This window comes from Mytilus trossulus, chromosome 3, assembly GCF_036588685.1.
Source record: "Mytilus trossulus isolate FHL-02 chromosome 3, PNRI_Mtr1.1.1.hap1, whole genome shotgun sequence".
Taxonomy (NCBI): domain Eukaryota; kingdom Metazoa; phylum Mollusca; class Bivalvia; order Mytilida; family Mytilidae; genus Mytilus; species Mytilus trossulus.
Genome location: NC_086375.1, coordinates 89,427,524 through 89,446,798, shown reverse-complemented (window position 1 = coordinate 89,446,798; position 19,275 = coordinate 89,427,524). Strand labels below are relative to the sequence as shown.

Below are 19,275 nucleotides of genomic sequence, written 5' to 3'. Positions count from 1 at the left end.
AGACTAGCTTTTACTGTCAATAGCGATCGCTAACGTACATTTTTTGTAAATGTATATTGTTTTTTTTCATATAGGATAACGAACGCCATTGACAGTAAAAGCTTGTCTGACCCACCTGTGAGGGTTTAACTGCTTCATTAATCTCTTTTTATACGATATATTTTGTGTGGTACATGAATAATGCTATTGTGTCGTTATTGCCAATTCTTTTTAGCTCACCGGGCCCGAAGGGCGGAGTGAGCTTTTCTCATCACTTGGCGTCCGTCGTCCGTCGTCCGTCGTTAACTTTTACAAAAATCTTCTCCTCTGAAACTACTGGGCCAAATTTAACCAAACTTGGCCACAATCATCATTGATGTATCTAGTTTAAAATGTGTGGCCGCCATGGCTAAAAATAGAACATAAGGGTAAAATGCAGTTTTTGGCTTATAACTCAAAAACCAAAGCATTTAGAGCAACTTAACATTGGGTAAAATTGTTCATCAAGCCAAGATCTATCTGCCCTAAAATTTTCAGATGAATCAGACAACCCATTGTTGGGTTGCTGCCCCTAAATTGGTAATTTTAAGGAAATTTTACTGCTTTTGGTTATTATCTTGAATATTATTATAGATGAAGATAAACTTTTAAAAGCAATAATGTTCAGCAAAGTCAGATTTACAAATAAGTCAACATGACCAAAATGGTCAGTTGACCCCTTTAGGAGTTATTGCCCTTTATAGTCAATTTTTATCCATTTTTCGTAAATCTCCATGATCTTTTACAAAAGTCTTTTCCTCTGAAACTACCGGGCCAAATTAATCCAAACTTGGCCTCAATCATCATTGATGTATCTAGTTTAAAATTTGTGTTTTTTGACCCGGCCAATCAACCAGAATGGCCGCCACATCTAAAAATAGAAAATGAAGGTTAAATGCAGTGTTTGGTTATTACTCAAAAACCAAAGCATTTAGAGCAAATCTGACAAGGGGTAAAATTGTTTATCTGGTCAAGATCTATCTGCCCTGAAATTTTAAGATGAATGGGACAACCCATTGTTGGGTTGCTGCCCCTGAATTAGTAATTTTAAGGAAATTTTGCTGTTTTTGGATACTATCTTGAATATTATTATGGATAGAGATAAACTGTAAACAGCAAAAATGTTCAGCAAAGTAAGATTTACAAATAAATCAACATGACCAAAATGGTCAGTTGACCCCTTTAGGAGTTATTGCCCTTTATAGTCAATTTTTATCCATTTTTCGTAAATCTTAGTTAACTTTTACAAAAATCTTCTCCTCTGAAACTACCGGGCCAAATGTTACCAAACATAGCCAGAATCATTATTAGGCTATCTAGTTTAAAAATTGTGTTTTGTGACCGGGCAAACCAACCAAGATGGCCGCTACGGCTAAAAATAGAACATAGGGGTAAAATGCAGTTTTTGGCTTATAACTCAAAAACCAAAGCATTTAGAGCAAATCTGACAAGGGTAAATTGTTTATCTAGTCAAGATATATGTTGCAGTGAACAAAAAAGTCAAAACTATGATTTTAAAGAAAAAGAAAAAATTGTCGCTCAAGTAGTTTACCAAACGCAATTGCAGGATGACGAATTGCAGGATAGCGACCATATGATTTTTATAAAAGAATAAAAGATAGATATATGGTTAACTCGCATACTCATCTCTTCGCCCTAAGTTAAACTTTATGTGATTCGTACAATTCTCAACTATAATCTGTCTAAAGTGCATCCGTATCATTATCAATAAAGGTCTAGACGACGAAGCGCACATCAAAGGCGTAACGTCATAAAATGTGTTGTTCAAAAGAGCGCAACGTTACATTAGAGCTTTCATAAATAAATAGTAAAAACTGTGTTTTTTATTCTTACAAGAATAAATGAATATGTTAGTTAAACATTTAATAAATAATAAACTAATATTTAAAATTTGAATATTTCAAATCTTACTTAGGCAGCAACCATTTGATTTTCGGGGGGGGGGCTATAGTTTTTTTTCTGGACAAATGTGGCGAAAAAAAAAATATTTTTTTCGCGACAAGTCGAAAACAATTTTTTCCTTTCAACTTTAGCATTACATATAGTGGCAGCTGAGGGTGAAACAAACATTTTTTTTCTTCTCAGAATCAAAAACAAAATTATTTTTTTCTCCAAAAACTGTAAACAAACTTTTTTTCAAAAAAAAAGCATAGCCCCCCCCCCCCCCCCCCCCCCCCGAAAATCAAATGGTTGCTGCCTTATAGAAATATTTTGTACTGGGTCTCATTTAGACCAGTGGAGCTGTATTTGCTCCCCACTACTGTGAGTTTATTACAGCATGTAGCCACCAGACCCTCCTGTTACAGCAGAAACAATATGGGGAATAAAAATAATTTTAAAATTTATATAAGATACCATATAAGCCCGTTTATTTTTTAAGCGATTGTACTGCAATCTTTAGAACCGGAAACAGCTGTTGGTAGTTTTCTCCCCCTGACTCATGTTACCCAACATGCACCAGCACTGTCATCCTCGTTTGTAATCATAAATTTTGTAAATTTTTAACAAAATAATGACTTTATTCTCATTTTATATTGACAGAATACAATATCAGACATTCTTACAATCAAATGCATCATAAAATGTGTCTTTGCATTACCGCAGTCAACAACTTAAGATAATTTTCTGTATTTGTCTGCGGATGAGGATTGTCATTTTCGTAGAGGATGGCCTCCGTTAACGTTAGCCTGGATGATATAGATTTATCTAGTCTCAGAGTAAGTATTATTATTATATCATTATTACGGTTAAAAATAATATGAAACCATTTGTTTTGGGCAGTTTCTACTCTTTGAAGGATTGAGTGTTTTGACAGTTAAAAAAAGTAAACAAAGACCTGACACTTCACAAGAAAAAGTTAATTCAAAAAGAAATAAACATTCCACAAATATTTACCACAAGTCCAATGGTCTACAGGTAAAAACTTGAAGGACCAATATTAAGATTCTAATGTGTGATTATCCAGCTTTGTAAAAATCTTTCTGAAAACTAATTTTCAATAAAATGTTTTTTAAGCCTGCATACAAAGGGAAGCAAGATGGGCACAAGACAACCCAGACACTTTAGGAAAGACTCATGGACTTTCAATAAGATCAATGTTAAATCAGACTGCCTATAATGCAATCTCTGACAAAGATTAAAAAGAATATAATATTTTGTATTCAGATAATTGAATTTGCTCGAATCTAGGTCTGGAACAGAGAAACATATCCGTACCCATTCTTGACATTCTCGTTCCCTCCCTTTCACTTTCACACCCTACCTCAGGGCTCACGCTACCAGGCAAAGTGGGCGAAGAAGTCGCTTTCCCGACCGTCACTTCGCTTTCCCCGACCCCCAAAAGCGAAAAGAAGTCGCCCTGTTCTTGACGATACTCGCTTTCAGTCGCTTCCGTCATCGGACATTTTCAATTTTTACCAAGTTGATGAAACGTCAATTTTTTATTGATATTAAAGAAATTTAGACATAAACGATTCATTATCTTAAGAAAAGAGGTTGAAGCATTGTCTTTGAAGTCTGTAGCAGGTTATTTGATAAAAAATACAACTTGTTATCACTTCGTGCATTTCCGCTTGTTCCGGTGCTTGTTACTCGAAAACGTACATCAACCTATATTTTGGCGGCAAAATAAGTTTGTTTCTTCATTTAAACGTGATACAAGTTGCCTCCAGTAAGTGTTTAATCCATTTATTGCATTAAAAACGTAATGTTCCCTTCCAAAAAACTTGTCAAACATCGTTTATTTTTGTAAATTTTCTTGCATTCGTCCGCCATTGACCGCCATTGACCGATTTCTAAACTACGGATCTCAACCGGACCAGCTATGACCAAAATCCGTACTTTTACAATAATTACTACGGACGCACGGATGGAACAGCTGACAGAAGAATATTGATCCCAAAGGGGGAAATTTCGTATTCCACACGAATTAAAAGACTTTTGGTTACATCTAATTGATTGGTGTATATAATTCTCTATATTTTTTATGGATTGTTACAAACTATTGATTAAAGTTGTTTAACTCTGAGACTATCATGACTATTATACTATTATCAATATATTATGGACCAGCTTAATAACTTTTTTTTTTTAATGAAAAACACAAGATAGTTTTGAATTAAATTGTAATTGATATATTATAATTTCTTTACCTTTTTAAGATAAAAAAATATTTTTTTTAGTGCTAGATACTAAATATTTAATTGGTAGTTTCTCACAAGAACCAGCTGAGTAAAACTAAACAACTTTTAATTTGAAATGTTGCTTTAATTGTATAATGTATACTCAGATATTAATTGAACATTATAAAAAGAACATTATTTACATATGACCCTTTATACTATATATGCTATAGTATAATCCAAACATTGTAGCGCACCGCGTGAAAGAGCACTTCTCTTTCAAATCTCACCACTTCTCCCTATCAGTTTCTAAAAGAGGAGTCACTTCTCCCTATAATTCTGAAGTAGTGTGAGCCCTGCTACCTGTTCGCGCCCATGGTCAGTTTGCACCCTACACATAAGTACCTTATATTGGTTTTGTAAAGGACCTGATATAAATGCATGTTGCTCTAACTTTATGTTTAAACTTTGTAAGAGTTGAGTAATAAATGTACCTGTACATTTGCAGTCCAAGGTAACAATAAATTGAGGGTCTGAGTTGACTTATTGACAGATAAGGTTAAAGAAAATATATTTAATTAAAATATTCAACAAATGAATAAACAAAATTCTACCTGAACTTTTTTGCTTAATTAACATGTAAGTTTTATAAAAATTAATAAAGATGATTAATTAATCATTTATGATACCTCTTTTTATACTTTGTCAGAGTTTTCTTTATAGAAGGTTCAAGTTGTTTTTATGGACAGCCCACAGAGCTCAAGATAAGCTGCTTATTTGGGTCACTGTTGGAAGAAATTATCTGTTACTCAAAGCTGTATCCCTGGTAAATCTAGCTATAGGGAACCAGTTTATTAAATGATAAAACGATGAGAGTCCGATGGAAAGGGATGATAAATGGCTGATCTGTGTTAAGAGAGAGACATATCTCTTGCACGTTGAAGACATGTAAAAGAGCAGACCAATGCCGCCAGCACTTGCACCCTCAAAAAAGTGGAAAGGGATTAATATAAGTTGCAAAACTTGTTTCCAAATCCACTTTTAATTAATTTGTTTAAACTAAAAAGCTAGTCATACAATTTTTTATCAATTTTCTAAATAGTAAAGGCAACAACTCCAATAGAACCCATGGCTAAAGAAAATCAAGTAAACAGGGTTCTCATATATACAATGTATATTTATAATATTGCTCTCAAAGTAAGGCAAGCTTCTGACAACAAAATTGCAACATGTACAAGTGTTTTTGGCCCCAAAGGTACCACAAATAGGCCAGCTGTCATAATTGACAAGACAAAATGAGAGGCTGAAGATATCATCAATAAAAATTTACACATTGCCAAAGTTGCATCTGATATTGAATGTGATCCAGTCTTCATTTATGCTAACCACAAGTCCACTAGCCCAGGCTTGTAAAATTGTTATCTACAAGCAAACAGACTTCCAACTAAATATTTAGTAAAGTTGAGCTTCAGACTTGTGGATTCAAAAGTGAAGACTGGACATGGTACTGATGATAGTGAAACAAAGTCGGACTCATTGTTAACACTACAGTGGGTCACACTGATGATAGTGAAACCAAGTCTGACTCATTGTTAACACTACAGTGGCTCACACTGATGATAGTGAAACCAAGTCTGACTCATTGTTAACACTACAGTGGCTCACACTGATGATAGTGAATCTAAGTCTGACTCATTGTTAACACTACAGTGGCTCACACTGATGATAGTAAAACCAAGTCTGACTCATTGTTAACACTACAGTGGCAGTCTGCACGGTTAGCCACTAGTCCGATGCCCCAGACTAGTAAAATTTCATTCGGACTAGTAAGTTTTTGCAAAATTTTGTTTGGCCCAATAAGAAAAATGTCAGAATATTGGTCATCGGACTAGCAGTTGAAAAGTTTTTGGTGCAGACTGCAGTGGGTCACACTGATGATAGTGAAACCAAGTCTGACTCATTGTTAACACTACAGTGGGTCACACTGATGATAGTGAAACCAAGTCTGACTCATTGTTAACACTACAGTGGGTCACACTGATGATAGTGAATCCAAGTCTGACTCAGTGGGTCACACTGATGATAGTGAAACCAAGTCTGACTCATTGTTAACACTACAGTGGGTCACACTGATGATAGTGAATCCAAGTCTGACTCATTGTTAACACTACAGTGGGTCACACTGATGATAGTGAAACCAAGTCTGACTCATTGTTAACACTACAGTGGGTCGCACTGATGATAGTGAAACCAAGTCTAACTCATTGTTAACACTACAGTGGCTCACACTGATGATAGTGAAACCAAGTCTGACTCATTGTTAACACTACAGTGGCTCACACTGGTGATAGTAAAACCAAGTCTGACTCATTGTTAACACTACAGTGGCTCACACTGATGATAGTGAAACCAAGTCTGACTCATTGTTAACACTACAGTGGCTCACACTGGTGATAGTGAAACCAAGTCTGACTCATTGTTAACACTACAGTGGCTCACACTGGTGATAGTGAAACCAAGTCTGACTCATTGTTAACACTACAGTGGCTCACATATGGTGAAACCAAGTCTAACTCATTGTTAACACTACAGTGGCTCACACTGATGATAGTGAAACCAAGTCTGACTCCTTGTTAACACTACAGTGGCTCACAGATAGTGAAACCAAGTCTGACTCATTGTTAACACTACAGTGGGTCACACTGATGATAGTGAAACCAAGTCTGACTCATTGTTAACACTACAGTGGGTCACACTGATGATAGTGAAACCTAGTCTGACTCATTGTTAACACTACAGTGGCTCAAACTGATGATAGTGAAACCAAGTCTGACTCATTGTTAACACTACAGTGGCTCACACTGGTGATAGTGAAACCAAGTCTGACTCATTGTTTACACTACAGTGGGTCACACTGATGATAGTGAAACCAAGTCTGACTCATTGTTAACACTACAGTGGCTCACATATAGTGAAACCAAGTCTGGCTCATTGTTAACACTACAGTGGGTCACACTGATGATAGTGAAACCAAGTCCGACTCATTGTTAACACTACAGTGGCTCACAGATAGTGAAATCAAGTCTGGCTCATTGTTAACACTACAGTGGGTCACACTGATGATAGTGAAACCAAGTCTGACCCATTGTTAACACTACAGTGGCTCACACTGATGATAGTGAATCCAAGTCTGACTCATTGTTAACACTACAGTGGGTCACACTGGTGATAGTGAAACCAAGTGTGACTCATTGTTAACACTACAGTGGCTCACATATAGTGAAACCAAGTCTGGCTCATTGTTAACACTACAGTGGGTCACACTGATGATAGTGAAACCAAGTCTGACTCATTGCTAACACTACAGTGGCTCACACTGATGATAGTGAAACCAAGTCTGACTCATTGTTAACACTACAGTGGCTCACACTGATGATAGTGAATCCAAGTCTGACTCATTGTTAACACTACAGTGGCTCACACTGATGATAGTGAAACCAAGTCTGACTCATTGTTAACACTACAGTGGCTCACTACAGTGGGTCACACTTGTTACATTTTATAATATCATAACAAATTTATTCAAAGCAAAGTAAAGGATGGAAGTATTATTTTGGTGGCCAAACATGAAAGCAGAGTTTGCGAAATCTTTTTTTCCTTGGTGGTCCTTGAAGAAAATCTGCTGGTCCTCGCTTTTAATTCTATTAAAAAATAAAAATATTGTGTCAGTCCTATGCCAAATTTTGGTGCTAAAATCCTGAGGAGTGCCACTTATCGGGAACTCTGTGAAACTGTCCATATATTGAAGGCACAGACACTTGTCTCAGAAATTTTTTTACCTATATACATTAAGGTATATATATAGGTAAAAAAAATTCTGAGACAAGTGCCTGTGATTGAAGGTGAACATGTCTGTCTGACAGAGTTTGTTTGACCCTGACCTTATACAATGTAATTATTCTATTTATACATGTCATTGCATGTATTGTTATTAAAATATTAGCAGTTGAGACATTACAGTGTGTGCACTCTTGTTCAAGAAGCATTCATTTTATTTGTTACATGTACATACATTGTTTATATATATGTTGATTTGAGCAAGTCAAAGCGATGGCTCCCCATTTTGTTACAAAGGTATGACTTAGTCTTGTCAAGTATTGCTTTGAGGATAAATTCTAGTTAAAGAATAAAAATTATAGTAGAATTTACATATTCAGTTACAAAAACTGTACATAAAAAATGTATACATATTTTTGCATATTTCATTCAGCAATGACAATAAGGTAATATATTATTTTAGGATCCTGCTGGAATTTTTGATTTGGTTGAAGTGGTTGGAAATGGAACTTATGGACAAGTTTACAAGGTAAATACATTGTTTAATATTTTTTTTACACATGCTAACTTTTATGCCCCGCTGTAGACTACAGCCTGTAGTGGAGGGGGCTTTAAGTTTTATCCTTGTCTGTATGTGTACATCCCGAAGTTGGTTTCTGTTATCAAACTTTGCATCAACTAAATGTTATGAAGCATATAGTTTATACACATTGGTTATTACTACAAAACAAAGATCAAGATTGAATTTTGGTGGCACTACTTTAACTGTTTTAGAGGTATGTCCCTTTACAAGTGGAAATATTGCTGAATTTTTCATTTCCATTCTCTAACTTTAGTTTGCCTCAACCAAATGCTATATAACTTATACACAATACTTATTACCACAAAACTCAAACGGCAATCTATGTACTGCTGTAAATAGCATACTTTTCACCTGCGGAGCAGTAAACCACAGCCCCTTTTTATCATTATGCAACCATATTCGGATGATGTTTTCGGTGACCTTAGTGGATTCACCGACTTTCCCCTCAAGCCCATCGATAACCAAATTGCTAGTCTGTCAGTCATGTATCTGGTTAAAGTAAGGTTCATAAGACTACTAGTTTTGATCCCATTCATTTAACTCAAATTAGGACTTGAGCCTCATGTTTTCCTCAAACCATAAGTTCTTGTTTTTAGTCTATACTGTATCAGTCTTTCGTCAGAGGTAGTTTACAACGAAGTTGTGGTCTCATCAACTTGAAACAAGTACACATTTTCCTTACTATGGTATTTAAACTTAAAACATATTCCAATTAATGGTGTGGACCCACATAGTTCCCTTAACATTGAAATCACAGTGCAGCAGGGGATGGTTGCCTATAGAGACAAAAAGTTCTATTAAATTTGTTCACAATACACTTTCAAGTTTCTGAGATTTACTATAGTACTATAACATTTTGACCCAAGGCCATTATGAGGTGTGTGAGTATTTGAATTTCATTAAGACTTTAGGATTGGTTAATAGGAGAACTGTGGGATATGATACATAAATACATGTTGTTTCAAATGTACATTTACTTTTCTATCTTATACATGTTATATGATGTTTAAATGTACATTTACTTTTCTATCTTATACATGTTATATGATGTTTAAATGTACATTTACTTTTCTATCTTATACATGTTATATGATGTTTAAATGTACATTTACTTTTCTATCTTATACATGTTATATGATGTTTAAAAATTTGAATAAATTTGTGACCTGACTCATTTTCATTGATAAACATTTAAACTTCCTAAAATGGGTTTACATTTAATGTACTTACCTGTTCAAAAAGTATTTAAGTACAAATTTATACCTGAATTCTGTCTTAAATTAATATTATTTATTTCAATGTACATATACATTTGTACATGTATTTACAAAATTATGAACCATATGATATCTCAAAGTAAAATGAACAATATAACTTATATGACCGCCCCCAGAAATTCTTTTTGATCAGTTTGAAGATTAATAGTGTGTTAATCTACCATCAACTTTTCGTTGACTTCAGTTAGCATGTAATGATGTTAATATTGCTGATTTAACAGTGTGTTTACCATTGCCATTTTAAATCATGAAAACTGGTGTCAATTTATTCAGACAATTAATATTCTTATCTAACAACTAGTACTACAAAATAAATGTACCCTAAAACCTTGTCTTATGACAAATAGTTTGAATTTTATTTTAAAATGCTGAACTATGTCAGACAGTTTGTATTGGTAAAACATTTTAATATTTTGCGTACATTTTGTATCTACATATATATATATAGCAGTATATAGCAGTATATATATGATTTTGAAAAATAAAATTGGGTACATAAATTGTACTCTTATACTCAGTCTATATCAATTATGATAATTCCTTTACATAATGGCACTTGTATATGTTTTAGTATTTAAGCTAATGATATTTTACCCTTTGTTTTAATATACATGTACATTATGCTTTATATATATGTATAAAACCACCCCATCCCCACCCCAATTTGTCTGTGTTTATATACAGACTAGTTCAGACTGATAAATAATTGTTGTAGTTTGATAGTATTATTGTAATAGATAAATAATTTATGTCACTCTTGAATGATAGTGCCCAAGAAAGCATCTTACAAAATAAGATTAATCTCCAAAACCAGTCAAAAATCTGTACCTAGTCACAGCATCTGGTTTACAAATATTCAAATAAAAAACTTATAAATTCTAAAGACAGATACAGGAGATAGAACTCAAAACTTCTCTGACACACAAAACTTTCAATGTTGTCCTTGTATCTCTTTTTGTTGGGGAAATATTTGTTTTTGGGGAATCAAATGCTACAAAACAATGTATTTTCCGAAGAGTCGATGGTTAAGAAAAAAAACTACAGATGCCCTGATAGTTGATTAAATCTTTTGTGGGTAGTTGTCTCATTGGCAATCATACTGTATTTTTAATTGTTCAGATATCTGATGTTATGCCCGTAGGAAATTACTTTATATATGAAATGGATGTAAAGTTATGAATAGTGATCAATTTATACAATGAGTTAACGTTATTAATTAGCAGATTGATTTGTTTTGTAAAAACTTGATATTTTAGCTGTTGATGCAAGCATGGTTATATACAGGGTAGATACTGTATTTATAATATCAATACAAATGTGTGTACGATTCAATCAATAGGACTGAAATCTCAGTTTGTGCATACTACATGTTTGTCTGCATGATTTTATACTATACAGGGTAGATACTTTAAATACATGTACATGTATGATTAAATCAATTGCACTTGTATTGTACACTCACTACAACTCAGTTTGTGCATACTACATGTATGTCTGCATGGTTGTGTACAGGGCAGTTACTGTATACATGTACATAGATATAGGAAGATATGGTTTGAGTGTCAATGAGACAACTCTCCATCCAAATAAACATTTATAAAAGTGAACCATTATAGGTCATTGTACGGCCTTCAACAAGGAACCTTGGCTCACACCATACAATAAGCTATAAAGGGCCCCAAAATTACTAGTGTAAAACCATTCAAACGGGAAAACAAACGGTACATGTATGATTGAATCAATTGCGCTTGTATTTGTACAGTTCATTTTGTACAGACTTGTCTATGAAGGTATTGTTTCTAAATTGAACAGGAGTAACAATGAAATACACACATCAGTATGTTACAACAAGTAGGCATACCATCTTAGTGTATTACATTAATTTTACAGATGTGTAGGTCTTAATTTCGGCTTAAAAAAAATCAGTAATACAATGATTTTGTCCACAATCCATGTTCTCTCGTACCAGGGACCCAAAGTTTATTCCTGTGTTTTGATTATGATGATTATTGTGTACGTACAGGTTCTATTAACTTGTATAGAAAAGATTTTACCCCTGAAGTGAATAATTTCTAATCTCTATGTTTAATGAAGTGTTAAATACAAATGTAGGTTTGTACCAGATTATTGTGAGTACTGAATCACAAAAACCAAGGAAGTCAATCTGGTCAGGAAGTGTAAACATGCATGTATGGCATGTCTAGACTCATTAAAATGTAAGAAGTGCAAGGTCAAAAGTTCACATATGTTATTGTTTATATTATTTAAAGGTATAGATGTATAGTTAAAAGCCTGATAAACCTTTATCTAGTCAATATTTTGAAAAACAATTCTTGATGGAATCAGAACAGATATCTAGAAATTAATGTACATAAGAATAAGATAAGATAAGATAAGATATTTTATTTTCCAATTATGGGCCCCAAAGGGCATAAACATTACAACATCAATAATTTTTTCATAATACAATACAAACAATGAGATAAAAAAAAAAAAAGTTAAACGAGAACTATTTAAGTTCTTAAAGAATACGTAGATAAAGAATCTATAGTATGTTTTTTTTTTAATACTAATGCATTTTATTGCAAGTGTGGTTGATATAGATAACAAACAAGTAGCCCAAAAAGAAAAAAAGAAAAATAGATATCCACATATGTATAGTACACAAAAAGTTGGATCAATTAAATATATAATAATTAGCCAAAAAGAAAGTAGAAATTAAACATGTCCATGACTCATCCTGTGTCAGCAGCAAATAGGAAAGCATTATGGTTTCCTAAAGGCAGCTGACACCAGGGGGCGATACCTTATGGGCCATAGGCATGTAAAATGTGTGTAAATGTCTCTTTCCTACCTGTATCAAAAGCAAACAAGGAAGCATCATAGGTAACTTGAATGCAGTTGATACCAGGGGACGATGTCTCAAGGATATAAGAGAACATTTGAATAAATAATATATCTTAACAATTTTTTATTTTTTTTAATCGGCTAGTATGTTATATATATGTAAGGCTTGGCAAATAAAGCAGCAACCAAACAACATTATAAAACCAGAAAATACATCTGATAGTCAAGCAAAGTCTAAACCATACTGCAAGCATCTAATTAATACAAGAACTACAGTAACAGTTTTTAAAGTAATTAGTTGCACTTTCCTCTAACCTAAACATATGAATCAGAATGATGCAAACATTTTCTCTGTCAAGTGTTGTGTGCTGTTATATTAATTATGTAAAGTATGAGCAGTCAAAAAGAATGTTGTAAGCCTATGAATTAAAGAGGTTGGGGTCTACATAAATAAGACAACTACATTTCCTTCATTTTAGAATTTGTAATAAGAGCCTGTTATTGTTTATTCACAAGATTTACATTTGACTTGTGTTGTGTATTAAAAGATTTAGATCTCTGATTTTCAACGATTTCCTGTATTTATACCAAGGAAGTACAAAAACTTGATAAAAACAATACTTCCTTTAATTTATAAGTGGCGTGAACTCTATGACACACTTATTTGAGGGGATTTATTGTTTTCCAAATAGCCTATATTGAATTTTAACCTTGCAGAGCTAACATGGCTAACAAGTAAAATTAAAATATTATTTATGTTATAAATTATGTGCAAATGAAATGTATTTATATAAATTTATTATAAACATCTTTTATGTTTGTGTGAATATAATGTATACTTTGTCAGTTCCTTTCTCTTTATGTGTACTTTTGTCGGTTCCTCTCCCCTGAAATATTTGATTCTATGTGAATCGTAATCTGTATGATTTTACAGAGAATGGTTTTGTCTGGAATAGCATTTAATACCTGAACTTTATTAGTCAGAGATTTACTTTGTGGTTATCATTGTACATACTTCACCATGCTTTGTCTGAAGGTCAAGATTTAGGATGATGTTTCACATTTTCAGAAGATTTAGAATAGACAATTCAGTCTTTAATAAAAAATCTCTATGCAAAGTCTATTAATGTTTGAAAATAGAGTTGATATACCAAACTTTCACAGCAGACCAAAATTTATCCTTTTTGTTATTGTTTGTTCCAAAATCAATCAAAATCATATGTATGGAAATGCATTTACTTAAGGTGCATTAACTTAAGGTCGATTTCCATTCAAGGCAGCTCAAATGATTGTCTTGAATGGTTTTTTCTAAAGGACCATTGAAATGGTTGCCTCATCTATATGTTGATAGCGAGGAGAATTTTACATGGTCATAAGCACAAAGTCTTGAATTTGTGAATAAAAATAAAAATTCCAATTAAGAATATATTTGTTTCCTTTTAATATATAATGTATGTACATTGTAAATGAACAAATTTGTTTTTCTTGGTATATATTAGGATCTTACAACGAACATTTTGGAAGCAAAGAAACTTTTATAATTAAAGACAATATTTTTAATTGACTTTTATTTTTTCAGGGTCGTCATACTAAAACAGGACAGTTGGCAGCCATCAAGGTTATGAATGTGAATGAGGTAAAGACGCTTCTGACAAATACATGTATCTAAGTTAGGAATGTTGAACAGGAAGTCTTTAAAATTCAAGAGTAAAAAACTTGCTATGCACTCTTAGAATAAAATATTTGAATATGTACTTTGTACAGTGTAATTATCTAGTAAACGGTCTGAATTTTTGTAAGTAAAATATTTTTTTAGGAAAGATTAATAAACTTTTAGATATAATTAACTTATTGAAATGTTGAAAGGATTTTTGTTTTTAATCACAGAGATATTTATGGATTTTAAGGTATTGTGATTCTGATTAGATATTATTGCATTTCAGGATGAAGAAGAAGAAATTAAATTAGAAATAAATGTTTTAAAGAAAGTGAGTAGATCTGTTGATTGTTATGCAGAGTTGTTAGCAAGATAACTGTGTGTCCCACTTATCTTAGATGACAATTTTTTTATATTAAAGATATTTTATTGTGAATCTAAAAGTTACCAAAGCACATGTATTATGAACATGTAAAATTAAAAAGGTATACAAGCCTTTTACATATTACAATTACTATCTGTCTTAAGATGTCAAAAAGGGGGGAGGCGTGGTATTTTAATCCTTTGGGCTGTAATGAATATTTGTAAAATTAATTAAAGATGATGGTACATACATTAATGTGATAAGAGGTTGCGGATATGTACCAATGTGAATTATACAAGACTGGTATATAAAATGTTGTATACTGACTGGTTCAAGACCTAGAAACGTTTCTGTATTCATTAATATTAGTACACAACTACATTTATTTAGTAAAAATAATCAAAAATACTTATTTCATATCCTATTGAACTTGAGAAAGTCTTTTTTTGTATACTTAATAGATTTTTCCTTGAATTTTATATTTAACATAACTAGCAAACAGTTTGTTTTTTTGCATACCCTATGTAAACTTTTTATCTTAATTCTTAATGAAGTTTCATGTTTTGTTAATTTCAGTATTCCAACCATAGAAATATTGCTACATATTACGGGGCATTTATAAAGAAAAGTCCTCCAGGCAAAGACGACCAGTTATGGGTAAGAGTATTTGGATTTACAAATCTACAAAAAAAACGCTCTTCAAACAAAATATGACCATTAGAGAGGCATGGATATCAGACATTTACAGAAAACAGTAGTATTTCAAAGAAAGTTCTAGCCCATATTTAAAGATGACCAACTGAGGGTCAAATCTAGCTTTACATTATAAGGAATTTACAACAAGAAAGAAATGTGCAAGCTAAGGGCAAAAGATCTGTCACCTGAAATTGTACTTCATAAAACAATGGAAGAATAATCCAGCTAATTTACGTAGTGTAACAACATATTTGAGATATAAATTTATTGCAATAGCCTGCTCATTTTAAAATAACAGACATAAATCTGAAATGTCTGTTAAGTCACTCATTTCTTTCTGTCTTGTTATTTATTTCCCACATTTTAGATAAATATTTTCTTTTTAAGCTGGTGATGGAGTTTTGTGGAGCAGGATCAGTAACAGATTTAGTAAAAGGTAACACTTTATGTTTCTGAGGTTTTCTACTTTAAGTTTTTGGTTGTAAGTTTTCACTATTAGTCACAAGTTTGATATCAATTACTATATGTGGTAAATTATTTGTATAAAATATTCCCTTCTCAGAAATCTACTATGTTTTATAGTGATGTTATACCACTAGAATCAGATATATTGTTTGATTAGCATATTGATGTCTTCTTGACCTACATTACATGCTTGATTAACTGGTGATTATTTGTGTTATGAAACCAAAATATAAAAAATATGGTAACCCTTCTACATGGACCCATAACTGTTCAGCTTCTTTTGATTAATGTCACCATGACACACATTTTACAATAATGTCATAAACTCATTGTCTTATAAACAGTTTCACTTTCTACCTATCCTGTCTTGTATCAATTGAAACAACTTTCTAGAATGTGTCTAGATTGATAAAAGGCTCAACAGGATGTGTAAAATAATGTTTATGCCCCCACTGTAGCAGAGGGGGAAGTAAATTGTACTCCTGTCTGTCTACACAAACATGACAAAACTGTTCTCTAACTTTAGTTTGCCTCAACCAAATAGTGAAACTGATACACAATGCTTATTACCACAAATCACAGATCAAGTTTGAATTACAGTGACATAACTTCTGCTGTTCTAGAGGTCTCCCCCTTTTCAAATTGAAAATCGCTGAATTCAGTTTTTTTTTGTTCTCTAATTTTAGTTTTCCTCAATTGTAAGTTATGAAACTTATACACAATGCTCATTACCACAAAACATTGATCAAATATACATTTGGGTAGTGTCACTTCTACCGTTTCACTTCTACCGTTCTTGTGTTTTGTTCCTTTGTAATGTTGCTTGCAATGGTCACTTTCCCCATTTTATTGTTTTTCTTTTAACAAATAATTATGAATTCATGTACTTTATGTAATAAACGTGTATTATTGTTTATTATTTCAGCAACAAAGGGTAACACATTAAGAGAAGAATGGATCGCTTATGTTGCAAGGGAAATACTCAGGGTACGTCAAATTTCATCTGTTTTGAGTAAAAGTTAATGTTTTGGTCAGTCTTCACTGTATATGTTAGATTTGTTTGATGACCTGCCAACTTTCCAGCATTATGGGGAATTTTCCCAATGAGAGTTGTTGACCTACAAAATGTATGCATTAGGTCCTCTTGTGTTTAAATTCCCCGTGGAGATTTTGAAAAGTTGGCAGACATGTGTTTGTACAAGATTATGAGAAAGAAAGGTTGATAACGAAAAGAGCCAAAAACAGAAATTTTTAAAGTCATCAAAAAAATTCTGAATAAACTGGTTTCGAAAAACAACATGCATTCACTAGAAACTTATATTTACAAGGAAATTATTATCATTCTATTTGTAGAATGGGTATTCATTTCTAATGCCGGATGTGTTTAAACGTTAACAGCTGATTTTACTTTCATTTTCTATTGGAGTTGATACGATCCTATAAAAATGAAATGATTTTTGTCTAGTTTATTTTATGTAGTAAGCACATTTGATTGTGTGTGTTAGTCAATTAGAGCACTTGACCAACTTTATCAAATAAATAAACCCATTATTTCCATTTAATCTGCAAAAACTATGATAACTTTTTAAAATATGTTATTTTCAATGCTTCAGGGTCTAGCACATCTTCACCAGAACAAAGTGATCCATCGTGATATTAAAGGACAGAATGTCTTGTTAACAGATAACGCTGAAGTCAAACTAGGTAAGATATTAAAGGACAGAATGTCTTGTTAACAGATAATGCTGAAGTCAAACTAGGTAAGATATTAAAGGACAGTATGTCCTGTTAACAGATAAGGCTGAAGTCAAACTAGGTAAGATATTAAAGGACAGAATGTCTTGTTAACAGATAATATTGAAGTCAAACTAGGTAAGATATTAAAGGACAGAATGTCTTGTTAACAGATAATGCTGAAGTCAAACTAGGTAAGATATTAAAGAACAGAATGTCTTGTTAACAGATAATGCTGAAGTCAAACTAGGTAAGCTATTAAAGGACAGAATGTCTTGTTAACAGATAATGCTGAAGTCAAACTAGGTAAGATATTAAAGGACAGAATGACTTGTTAACAGATAATGCTGAAGTCAAACTAGGTAAGATATTAAAGGACAGAAGGTCTTGTTAACAGATAATGCTGAAGTCAAACTAGGTAACATATACATGCTCTATATTAATTGCAATATGTCTGGATTTGTTATGTTCATTTTCATCATTTTAACTTGCTTTGATATATTAAGCTCTGAAAAAAGTTCATTCAGATCATAATTTTCTACAATATAAAATTAAAAATGACTTGGCAATCTGTACCCATTCATATTCATTAAGTATATACAAACATTATGATTCATGACGGTATTAACGAATGAGGTAGCAACCCAAAAACAGATATAAACAAGATCTTAGGGACACCATTCATTTAACTACCAAACTTTAAAGTAACCAACAATCATTCATTCACAAGCCATAAGTAAAGCTGTGGCTTATGCTAGGAATAGACACTAGATACTAAAAATACATGAAAATGAAAAACTACCAACAGTGATACAGGAGAAAATATTCCAAATGAAAACAGGGAATATGTCTTAGAGACAACAGCTGAAGGCCACCAATGGGTCTTCAATGCAGCAAGAAACTCCTGCACCCAGAGGTGGTCCTCAACTGGCCCCTAGATAAAACTGTGTACTAGTTCAGTGATAATGAATAACATTCTAAGCTCTGAAATATATAAAGAAACTAAAATTGTCCATATTTCATGATTTTTGTTATCAAACAGGTTTATCAATAAGTGGTTATCTGTGTTAACAATAGGATTATAATGTAATAATAAATGTTGTTGATTTCAGTTGATTTTGGTGTAAGTGCTCAACTTGACAAAACCATTGGTAGAAGGAACACATTTATTGGAACCCCATACTGGTAAGAAATTATTACATCATATTTGTTTTGTGGATAATGTAAATTTTGTAGGAAAGAATATGCAAGGTTTGGTCTTGAACATACCAGAAAAAATGGAAACATCTGAACTGGTAAAATGAACTCATTCATTGTGAACAAAATTATTTACACAGAAGTATGACATTAAATGACCCACCATGTAAAAGTCAGGATGAATTGGTAAAAAAATAAGATTTTAATCATCTGAAACAATATGTATCTAATTGTTTCATTTACATATCATAAATCAAATTATTTCGAAACTGATCGACCAACTATTATTTAGATTTTATAGTTTATTTGTAGGATGGCTCTTTTAGAAAACAATTATTTGAATTTTCTTCAAGCATTTTATTGTTTATGTTGTAGGATGGCTCCAGAAGTGATAGCCTGTGATGAGAATTCAGAAGCTACTTATGACAATAGGGTTTGTATTCTTTATCTTAGATTGT

At 32.6% G+C, this 19,275-nt stretch overlaps 1 protein-coding gene across 11 annotated transcripts in view; it reads left to right on the top strand.

The window, feature by feature from the left end:
- Positions 1 to 2,457: 2,457 nt before the first annotated feature.
- Positions 2,458 to 19,275, top strand: part of LOC134712787 (mitogen-activated protein kinase kinase kinase kinase 4-like) — an 81,396-nt gene continuing 64,578 nt past the window's right edge. For 8 of the 11 annotated variants that reach the window (XM_063574653.1, XM_063574658.1, XM_063574655.1 and 5 more), the window contains exons 1-11: positions 2,459 to 2,756; positions 8,461 to 8,526; positions 14,284 to 14,340; positions 14,648 to 14,692; positions 15,302 to 15,382; positions 15,809 to 15,857; positions 16,812 to 16,873; positions 17,500 to 17,556; positions 18,005 to 18,038; positions 18,733 to 18,805; positions 19,193 to 19,250. In XM_063574653.1, the coding sequence (XP_063430723.1) occupies positions 2,706 to 2,756; positions 8,461 to 8,526; positions 14,284 to 14,340; positions 14,648 to 14,692; positions 15,302 to 15,382; positions 15,809 to 15,857; positions 16,812 to 16,873; positions 17,500 to 17,556; positions 18,005 to 18,038; positions 18,733 to 18,805; positions 19,193 to 19,250 (633 nt within the window). In that variant the 5' untranslated portion in view covers positions 2,459 to 2,705. Of the gene's footprint in view, positions 2,757 to 8,460; positions 8,527 to 14,283; positions 14,341 to 14,647; positions 14,693 to 15,301; positions 15,383 to 15,808; positions 15,858 to 16,811; positions 16,874 to 17,499; positions 17,557 to 17,720; positions 17,927 to 18,004; positions 18,039 to 18,732; positions 18,806 to 19,192; positions 19,251 to 19,275 lie in introns of those variants that run through there. The other 3 variants (XM_063574649.1, XM_063574651.1, XM_063574660.1) reach the window with 2 other exon arrangements.